General features: G+C 41.9%; 3 protein-coding genes across 3 annotated transcripts; all 3 read left to right on the top strand.

Moving 5' to 3' along the window:
- The first annotated feature begins 1,396 nt into the window (after nt 1-1,396).
- LOC144738841 (protein FAM98C-like) lies at nt 1,397-3,321 on the top strand. The gene is made up of 7 exons (XM_078621836.1): nt 1,397-1,417; nt 1,916-2,060; nt 2,190-2,449; nt 2,536-2,616; nt 2,690-2,806; nt 2,916-3,062; nt 3,151-3,321. Exons 1-7 carry the CDS (start codon nt 1,397-1,399, stop codon nt 3,319-3,321), a joined length of 942 nt encoding a protein of 313 aa, XP_078477962.1.
- An 857-nt stretch (nt 3,322-4,178) lies between these two features.
- LOC144738840 (coiled-coil-helix-coiled-coil-helix domain-containing protein 2-like) lies at nt 4,179-5,853 on the top strand. Its single transcript, XM_078621835.1, is given in 6 exon segments — nt 4,179-4,228; nt 4,847-4,900; nt 4,902-5,079; nt 5,081-5,098; nt 5,590-5,746; nt 5,843-5,853. Coding segments are annotated over 6 exon segments (468 nt in total).
- Nucleotides 5,854-7,500: 1,647 nt separating this feature from the next.
- LOC144738839 (phosphorylase b kinase gamma catalytic chain, skeletal muscle/heart isoform-like) lies at nt 7,501-9,845 on the top strand. Its single transcript, XM_078621834.1, is given in 7 exon segments — nt 7,501-7,528; nt 7,531-7,582; nt 8,170-8,348; nt 8,505-8,559; nt 8,646-8,711; nt 8,781-8,944; nt 9,751-9,845. Coding segments are annotated over 7 exon segments (639 nt in total).
- Nucleotides 9,846-10,811: the final 966 nt, after the last annotated feature.

Raw genomic sequence — 10,811 nt, 5'->3', positions numbered from 1 at the left:
GTGCTGTACATTACGGTTTCAACAAACATGAAGATCTTGCACAACATAAATGTGCATCTACTTGAGATCAAGTTCATCTGTTCCCGGGGCAAGTGTTTCCAGGGCAGTTGTCATAAACCAATGGAAAAACCAGGGAGCCGAGCAAAGTCCATGGATCACAGATCACACATTCAAGATGTGCGCGTTAATAACGATAAGGTCAATAATGATGAATAATGATAAGGTCAACAGTCTGATAAGGAACAAGGACGAGAGAAAGGCCATGAGTATGTAATAGGTCATTCACAGTGAGTACAGCACCAAAGACAGTGAAGAGAGACGGAAATGTCAACAATGACAGGAAGGAAAACTGACATTGTGCACAGGGTAAAACTAAAAAATAAAACAGACAGACAAAACTCAAACCAGTCTGTGGGACTGGACAAAAGGGATCCTTTTTAGAATGCTTTAAAGCAAACGGTGTAAGTCTCGTCCTTTAAAATGGATCAAGTCTCGTATAAGTAGTCAGTAGTAAGTAGTCTTGTGCTTACTAAGTTAAACTTGCAAAGTAATAACCAAAACCATTAAATATGTGTTTGCTATGAAAAAGGTACCTTTTACTCAGAAGTAAAATTGTTTCACGTTATTCACATTATTCTCGGTGTAATTTGACTGGCAGGAGAAACAACCAGACACATGCTCATCACTTGCATCAGAGCTGTGGTGACATCTTGTGGGGAGAAATGAAACTCAGCACCTGATTTGTTTGAAATGAGGATTGTGAAAAACTTTTACTTTTATCAAGCTGATCTGAATCTAGTAGCAATAAATGTCAAAGTTTACAAAACATAATTAACATAATTACATAATTAATAGTCTATTGACAACTATCATTTTTTCAACCGTTGAAATAAAGTACAGTTTTACAGTATCTATTTTAGGGTTGCCATTTTAATTGCTCTACATTCCACTATTTGTTGGAGCTGCTGTAACTAGCAAATTTCCAATTTCCATTTTTTTCACCTCTGGAGATAAATGCAGTGTAAATAATATCATATTTAATATTTTAATTTAATATAATGAAATTTTACCCACCTGCTGTTCACACTCCAGCCAGCGGGGGGCGACGTGCTCCCTACTTAAACCCGTCAAAAAGCGGAAATGCTAGATGTAAACACCACTGAACCTAAAACGTGTTGATGTAATAAAACAGATTGGGAAAAGTTCGACAAACAATGGAGAGGAGTGTAAAGACAGTTGCTGCCATTAGAGCTTTAGGGTAAGTGTTTGTCTGTTAGCTGTGTTGTCTCCTGTTTAACTTTACAGAAAGCCAACGTGTTATCAGCTAAACAAGCAGCATACAGCGTAAATGAATTATAACTTTTGGGAGTAATGCTATGTCCAACTTCTCTCCCCCATGGGCTTCCTTTCTGCTCAGGTACCCGGTTTCTTCCTGCCTGTCCCGGTGTGGATGTGATGAACTTCCCTGCCCGCTGCTCAGCTGGTTGACGTCCCGGCTCCAAGTTCTCTGTCCGGAGCTGCAGCGTGAGACCACCGATGTCTGATCCACTCGTGTTGTTCACAGCTATTAAACGTAGTGATCTACAAATAAGAAACATCATTACCTGAAGCCCGAGGGTTATTTCGTCATTATTTTCAAACTTAAATCATCTGAAATCAGTACTAACTAGTACTAACTTCTATTACCTGTTTAAAGACTATGATTAAATTATATTTGTTTTGTTTGTTTTGAGCACTTAGCAATATTCAGAAACATCACAGATTCTGATTTTGGTAAACTGGCCCTGTGATGAGCTGGCGACTCGCTGCCATTATACAGCGGGGAGACAACGGCGACCTGTAACCAGAGCAAAAGGAGATGATGAAATGAATTTTGATAAACTAACTAACTCCTTGTAAATATGTGTTTGATTAGGTTTATTTCCTGATTTCAGACTCCGATGCACCAGGGAATGTGTTACTGGTGAGAGAACTGAGGAATTTACTGTCTGACTTACGGTCGCCTTTCAGCATGCTGACCTCTGAGGTTCTGGTTCCATCTGTCCTTGACAAAGTCACAGGTGAGAAACTGCTTTGGTTGATTTTCAGGTTATAACAGATGACTCAAGTGCCTCTGGATTTGTTTATTTCTTATCTATCAATTTGAGGTAAAGCTATGAAAAATAAATGGAAAATGTCAAACCCTTTAGAGTTCCTTGTATCAGAATTACAAGCAGCCTGCATAATCAAGTACAAGGAATTGCACCCGGAAGATAAAACAACAGGTGAAGAGTGTGGTAAAGAGCAGCGTGTGGAAGATCACAGCCATGAGATCACTGAGAGTTACCAAGAAAATAAAGACGGGGATGAAAATAACTGCAGGACGGCTGAGATACAGGCAGAATGGATATTACTACTTCACGCCCTTGGCACAGACACCGCCTCTCAACTTACAGATGTCTTGCATGAGGTGAGGCTGATTGGACTCTCACTTCAGCTCTTTATGAATCACTAGTACGCTCAGAGAAGCAGTAAGAATGTTTGTCTCTGACGTAGGTGGAGTCGAGGCTCACTCGTCTACCGGGTGATGTCGTAACAAAGCCTCTCCTGAACAGCAGCCTCAGCTCAGAGCAGTGGGTAGGCGGCCGGGTGCTGACCAGATTGCAACGCACGAGGAACTTTGTTAACCTGTTCTGTCCCTGCTCCTCAGATGAAACTTGTCAAAATCAACCAAGTCCTCACAGACGACTATCACTGTCGACGCCAAATGATGATCAAACGCTTTCAAGTGACACTGGAGTCATTTGCGTGGGGAGAAAAAACCAAGGTAGGAATGTTGACACAGTATACAGCCACACGAATAAATGTCAGGTTGTTAAATTGACACACAACAGTGTTGCTGTACCTTCCTGAGTTTACTCAGTCGTTAATCACAGGAGCACAGTGAAGCACTGGCCTCGATTCCTCCTCTTGCATCCATTGCTGGCTCCTCCAGAGTGTCCCTCCCTCTTTTGCTGGCTGCCAGAGCAGATCAGTCCTGCATTGAGCCGATCAAGGCTGGAAAAAGCACCGATGTCTACAAGGTAAAACTGTAAAGCATTTTGAACCATGTGAGGGATTCTGAACGAACATGTTAGAGTTCAGACGGTACTAATCCTTTTTTGTCTTCAGAAATTGATGGGTCACGTCCCAGACAGAGGAGGACGACCAGGGGAAATTGAGCCACCTATGCCAGCCTGGAAAGAACAAAGAGCAAAAGGAAATAGATCAGGTCGAGGAGGTGGACGCCAACATTGGCATAAATTTTCAGATAAGAAGAAGAAAAAAGGGAAAGACGAGTAGTTCAAGGTTTCCATGGGGTTATTTTTTTACAAAGTATTTTTTCCCTTTTAAATGTTTATTATGTAAAATATGGCTAATTAATTATAAACTGGCTTGTCCATCAATAATGTTCCAATCTATTAGTAATATTTTTTTACATTAATGAAACTACTCTTATTTGGCCTTGTGTTTGATTTTGCTGGCTTTGCACATGTCTATAGATATAATAGGTGCTTTGATTTATTATTAAACCTACTGGATATAGTCCTTTATTGTTCTTATTTATGAGATCATGTTTTTGTTATTACAAGCATGATGTTTATTTACATGCACCTATGTAATTGTAAAAACATGTATAATAATAAAGGAAATGCTTGACAATGCTTGTGTCAATCAGCATTTATGCACCAAAAAAAATCTACTGTTGAACTTCATCTGTAAGATTTTCATAGGGATTCATCATCAGTCTTCGTGAAACGGGAGAAACTTTAATTAATAACTATCCCAACCTAAAATATGCAAATAATGTTGACCTGAAATAGAAGTAGTTACACGGAAGAGTTTCAGTGGTGGGAGCGTTAACTTTCTGTGATACGTCATTAAAACCTCGGCATGGAGGAATAATGGTCAGTATAAAAAGAAATACATTTGTACATAACATACACATCCGTTTGGGACGATTTGTCGAGGCTATTACATCAAACGTGGGTTATATTTATTTCTATATTTCTAAGATTTCGTCATACCGGAAGTTGCCCGGCAGATAAATGATGTAACACATAGAAAGTTCCGGAATAGCTAAAGGTCGACAGAGCAGAGGGGAGAGAGTCACGTCTATACCTACCACAAACTCAAAAGGAGACGTAGAATTGTACAAAATGCCAAGGGGAAGCAGAAGCCGGACGTCCAGGATGGCTCCTCCAGCCAGGTAACATCTGACAGATAAATGTGTAAAAACGCTGGTGAAAACGTAGCGAGGACGGTGTGGATGCTAATGTACATGCTAGCAGATTTAGTTAGCGTGTGTTCGAAAAAGCTCTCTGGAAAATCCGTGCCAACATCTACAACTACCACATTAATCAACTTTTAAACAATTAAATCGTATCTTACTCTATTCAAGGATATTTGATCACCGTAAGTCACTGGTCAAACAAGGTCACAGACCTTAGTGTATGTTTAATCTTCTCTGTGTTCGTTACGTCACAGCTAAATCAGCAACTTACCGTACAAGTACACATACACCAGATATATTCACCATTTTCCACGTAGAACTTTACACTTGATTGATATTTGGTCAAACTAAAAGATGGGCTAATGAGGTAATACTCTGGAGAGCTCGGTCATTAGGGTTAAATGTAAATGAGTATTTTCTTGAAGGTTAATTTGATAATACGAGTGTGTCCCTAGTTTAAAGAGCAAGACATCTTGGTCAGATGTGAGCTTTTTATCTGTTTGTTACCATTCTTCCAGAAAATGTACAGAACTTAAAGAACTGACAGTTGGACATACAGGAAGTGATGGTTCTGATGTGTTGCTGTCTTCACAGCCGGGCACCTCCATCTCCACCGCCTATGGCCCGCGCTGCACCCCCTCCCCCGGTTTCCTATGCAGGCCCCTCCATCGGCGGTGGCTGCTCCAGCCGCAGCGCCCAGGCAGCCGGGCATGTTTGCCCAGATGGCGACTACAGCTGCTGGAGTGGCAGTGGGTTCTGCAGTAGGACACACCATCGGCCACGCAATGACCGGAGCCTTCAGCGGAGGAAGTTCTGAGCCTGCTCGGCCCTGACGTCACATACCAGGTGAATAAAAGTCTGTTTAGTCGACAGGAATAGCATCAGGGCGGATTAGTGTGTCTGACTCTGTTGCTGTTGGCAGAGGAGACTACTACTACTACTACAAGTCGCAACCTTTGCTGTAAATCGACAATTAATTTGTGTGTGATTGTGACCAATTAATCTCCAGGTCAAACAATGTTATTGCAGCGAAGCACTTAAATTGGATTGTTTTTCTAAATCTGTCTCCAGCTGTCTTGCTGCCTCGAAAAGACTCGTTTACCTTGCTGTTAATCTAGTAAACATTTCAGCAGTGTAGTACAGTGGTTTGTGTACTGTGAAGATAATCATAAAATCTGATGGATATCATCTTGTTATTCAGTGACTCTTAACTTGCAATGTAATGTAAATATTTTCGTTCCATGAAATCTGGTATCTCCAAGAGCGTTAGTCTGGCAACAGTGTTTGTCAACAGATAAAGTACCATACATCTATAAATGCGTCATGTGTTGTATCAGGAGCCGCATCAGGCCCAGACCATGTACCAGCAGGCCCCCCAGCAGCAGGCCTGCTCCTATGAGCTCAAACAGTTCATCGAGTGCGCTCAGACCCAGAGCGATCTGAAACTGTGCGAGGGCTTCAGTGAAGTGCTCAAGCAGTGCAAGTTTGCTAATGGTGAGTAATAAACGGAATTGCATTTATTTAGTTTGATTATTTTTTTGCTGCTCGTGTAGAGTAATGAATGTTTTCCAACTCCTGCTCTCTCCACAGGTATGTCATGAGCCCAGGACGGAAACCTGGGAGGTGAAGAGCACTTAGAGACTGCAATGATGGATCCTCACAAGAGATCAACATGTAGTTTAATTCTGACAGTTGATAATCATCAGTGCTCCATTTCTCAACAGAGTGTGACAGCTTGTAATCATTGTCTTATAAATACTGTTTATATATTTTGGTGTATTGAGTTGATTTCAGTTGTGTTTTCCTCAGTTACCATGCTTTTAATTTAAAGCCTCCTCCCAGAACCACACAACAGGTCATGCTTATACCAATCTCATGATGAAAAACAATAAAGCTGATTTATTATGACACAAACACTGTGTGACGATGATGATCTCATAAATCTGACAAGATATTAATATAATTGTTCCTGCCTGGAAGAACAGCACACGCGGTTGAATGAGACACATGTAATGTAGGACAGTCCAAATGTCTCCTGGTGGCAGGAGGTGCAGGGAGTTATTTCAGAGATGTGTGTGTGGACGCTGCTGCTGCTCTGGAGGCTGAGATTTATTTTTTGGCCATCTGACATTAGAGCTCACCCTGTGGTCATGGCCGGGGCCTCCGCAGCAGCAGTGACTGATCGTCACCACTGACGATCATTATGAGAGGACTTGAGTTCAATGATGGACACTCCTGATGTGAGGAACTGACGGGACGGGACACGGTGAGTGACTGAGCGTTTTTCCATCTCTGCATTATTTCTTATTCAGGTTTTGTCACTTGCATCCCCTGTTGGGAACGGTGAGACGGTTCAGTTTGTGCAGCTGTTGCTTTAGTCCAAGAATTAAATGTCAGAACATGAGAGCAACAGATGACACAGTCTCTAAAAATGATAAATGTCTTTGCATGTGGAAGTGTCGAAACCAGGACAAACACAGAAACACATTCATTTAAAGGTAAATGGTGTGACCTTTACACACATGTTGCGTCATGCTGCATAAACACGAAAGTAAGATTGTCTTCTAATGTGTCATATGAACACTATCATGTCTAAGCAAAGGTGTTAAAACATGCTTTTTTAATCTGTCATAGTTACTTTACATCAGCGTTAACTTAGTCATGTCAAATCTTTATTTTTTCAGTCTCCCATTAAAGCTGAACAAATAGATTTAACATGTGATGTAGGTTTTGGCTTTCACAACCAGAATCAACCTATAAATCATCCATTGTGGAGAGTTCTGTTGCAGACGATCCTCCAGGATTGTGCAGGTCTGAGATGCAGCTATGAAACCAAACAACACAGCGGTGATCAGAGTGGAACCACAGACTCCAACAGTGGTCCCAGTGGTTCTACAGATGTTAATCATCAAGCAGAATATTGGAAAACCAGCAATAAACCACACAAGTTGTCCAAACATTGCACTTAAGGAGCTAGTAGGAGTCAGTAGGACAGAATTACAGGAGTAGAGATTTTTGGCAGCGATTGTTCAAATCCCCAGCAACGTCTGAGGAGTAGTGAACAACTTCATTTCAGCATGAACCCAAACTTCTGCTCAGACAGTGAAGTGGTGCTGTAATTTTAACTTTGTAGCTCTGATGAGATCATTTCTGTAAGAAGATGCTCTCCACTCACACAAACACACTGGTTTCTCTTCAGGAAGCAGAAAGGAAGTTGCGTGTCCTTGTTGAAGCAACATAACTCCATCATGACCAAAGACGAGGAGATCCCTGACTGGGTGGAGCCCAGGAGTTCTATGACAAGTATGAGTCCAAGGAGATTCTGGGACGGTAAGTTCATGAAGCACACATCCTCTGATGTACCACAAAAAATAGAATTTGGTGACTCTGTTTTTTTAACCAGATGAGTCATGAAAACTGACAGCACATGAGGTTGTTACCATTGTTTGGTTCTTAGTCTGTAGTACAGGAATGAATGAGAGATGTTTCCCCAGACGTCCTGGAGACCTGTCATTGTCATCCTCCTCCATCTATCAGATGGTGGTGCTCTTACATAAGGCTGCATTCATGAACCTCAGTGAGTTTTGCACAAAGGTTTTAGTGTTCAGTGCTGCTCAGGATTGGATGGCACGCTGAGAACTTGCGTAACCTCACTCCCTCTCACAAATGCAGGTCAGGAGGACATGTGGACAATGCGGTCCCCTGCCAGCGTGCTTCACTGTGCAGTTTTATCATCTCAAAGTCGTTGAACCAGCATTGTTTAAAATTCATACACCGCGAACATGATTTTTTGAAATACATCACAAATGGATGAGACACACGGTTCACATGTGTTAGTGGTTGAAACACACGTTGGTGTGAAGAAGCAGTTGCCTCCTGTTTTGTCTGCAAACACCAAAGAGGTGTCTTCTCCTCAGAGGGGTGAGCAGTGTGGTCCGTCGCTGCATCGACAAACGGACATCACAGGAGTACGCTGTGAAGATCATCGACATCACCCCTTCAGACAAGATGACCCCGCAGGAGATCGAAGAGATCAGAGAGGCCACAGTGAAGGAGATTGATATCCTAAAGAAAGTCTGTGGACAGGACAACATTAGTAAGCACCTTTAAAAAAATCAGTCTCACACGATGTAGAGGATGATGACATCATGTTTGTGTGTCCCTTGAACCTGCTCACAGAGGTCAGTGATCCGCTGATCTACGTCTACTGACTCATTTGACACTGTAAACTCATGAAATGTCTCCACTGCAGTTCAGCTGAAGGACTGCTACGAGTCCAACGCCTTCTTCTTCCTGGTGTTTGACCTGTAAGTGAGTTTTCAGAACGGTCTGTTCGGACACATCTGCTCAGGTCCAACCTCTTCTCACAACTTTCTGATGCTACTTTCTGAAGGATGAAGCGGGGGGAGCTGTTTGACTACCTGACAGAGAAGGTTACCCTGAGTGAGAAGGAAACCAGGTTAGCGAGCATGTTCTGTCCACAGATTCTTTTCTGAGAACCCATGGGCTGCTTGTGTGTTGGTTTTAGGAAGATCATGCGCGCTCTCCTGGAGGTGGTGCACTTTCTCCACAGCCAGAACATCGTCCACCGGGATCTAAAGCCTGAGAACATCTTGTTGGATGATGAAATGAACCTCAAACTCACAGACTTTGGCTTTTCTGTTCAAATCCAGCCGGGTCAGAAGCTCAGAGGTCAGTGAAAACATGCACTGAAACAACGCTTTTACTGATTATCTGCCACGTGTACATACATTGTCCACACGGTTCTCAGGATTAGGGTTTGAGCTGAATGGAGCTGCTGGTGGTCAGAGAAGAACCTGCCTCTGGTTGCACAACATCAGGCCACAAAGTTTAAGATGCAACAAGACACTCGGATGTATCTCAGATGTGTGAGCTCTACGCTCGGTTACCGGGGCCACGCTGACCTTTCAAACCCACTCTGACTTTTCAGAGGACATCAGATCAGGAACGAGTGTTCAGAATCGTTTCATATCTATTTGTGTGTCAGGGTTTACACATTAGGTTTTGGTCCAGTTCCAGCATTCAATCTGACTGTCCAGGAAGGTCGCAGGACATTTAAAACAATCAGAGGTGGTAGAATGAAAGTCATTCATTCACGTTTCCCATTGATATTCTGTACTTAAAGTTGTCATTTTCATTCAAATACCAGAATGACATTTCTAAATGTACAATTGTCATAGAAAACAGGACACTAACATTCAATTATAATCCCTTCAGTTTTTTAAGGAAGAACATTTTATTTCAATAAATTAAAAGTCAAATATCTGAAGATTTCAAATGGTCTTTTTATTGTAATTATTTTATGTGAAGAATATTAAACAACAAATCTCGTCAAAGAAAATACCTTTTTCCACTGGGTGCAAGAGCTGTAAGTCATGTTTTACAAACTTTATTCAGAACTGGCCTGCTTTATAGCAAACTAGAGACGTGTTAATGACTTGAAGGATGTAAACTCTGGTGACCTGTCCTGACCACAGAAGTGTGTGGGACGCCCGGTTACCTCGCCCCTGAGATCATCGAATGCTCCATGGACGCAGGACATGCAGGATACGGAACTGCTGTGGACATGTGAGTGTCAGAAACCACGGTGGTTCAGGTTTTATTGAGAAGAGGAGTCCTAAAGCTCCTGATTTTCAAAAGCTTGATGGGCCTCTGTACTTGCAGATGGAGTTCGGGGTGTGATCATGTACACACTGCTTGCAGGCTCACCACCCTTCTGGCACAGGAAACAGATGCTGATGCTGCGAATGATCTTGTCTGGGAGCTACGACTTCTCATCTCCAGAATGGGAAGACCGCTCAGACACCGTCAGAGACTTGGTCAGACATTTTTAATGTGGACACAACCAGCGATGCAGAGAAGCAGAGGATTAATACTGGATTAATACTGTCATGTCTGTCAGTATTAATCCAGACATTAAAAACATGGATGGTTTTCTCAGATTTCCCGGATGCTGGTGGTGAACCCGCAGCAGCGTTACACCGCTTCAGATGCTCTCAACCATCCGTTCTTCTCAGAGTATGTGGTGGACGAGGTCAGACAGTTCAGTCCGTACAGGCGCTTTAAGGTGAGCAGCTACATGCTGAGGATTTTATAGAATTTCATCTTCAAACCTCATCTCAAAACAAAGTCATTCTGTTTATGCCTAGTGTAAAGTAACTGCACTAAATGGAATTTTAACCAGATATACATGCTTTTTTCTTTCAGGTTATTTCTATAGAAACAGTATGTGAGTCTGCACTTAATGCAACAAATCTACCAGGTAGTTGGTTTTGTATAAATGAATCAACTGGCAAACTCATTACTGTCCCCAGAACAAAGTATTTCTGCTTTTAAAATGTTATTTGTAAAATAAGGTCAGCTGCTACATTTAATGTTGCAGCGACAAAACCTGTACTATACATCAGAGTCCATAACTGAAGAAATAAATGTAAATGTTTTTTAAAACAGCACTTATCATAATACATTTTATTTAAATCATAACAACGTCTTCGATGAACCAAAGAATAGAAAGGAAAACAGGCTAAAAATAAAAACA

Source organism: Lampetra planeri, unplaced genomic scaffold (assembly GCF_965212315.1).
Source record: "Lampetra planeri unplaced genomic scaffold, kcLamPlan1.2.h2 scaffold_1185, whole genome shotgun sequence".
In the NCBI taxonomy this organism is placed as follows: Eukaryota; Metazoa; Chordata; class Hyperoartia; order Petromyzontiformes; family Petromyzontidae; genus Lampetra; species Lampetra planeri.
The sequence above is the reverse complement of the archived record's forward strand: the minus strand, read 5'-3'. Positions and strand labels throughout refer to the sequence as shown.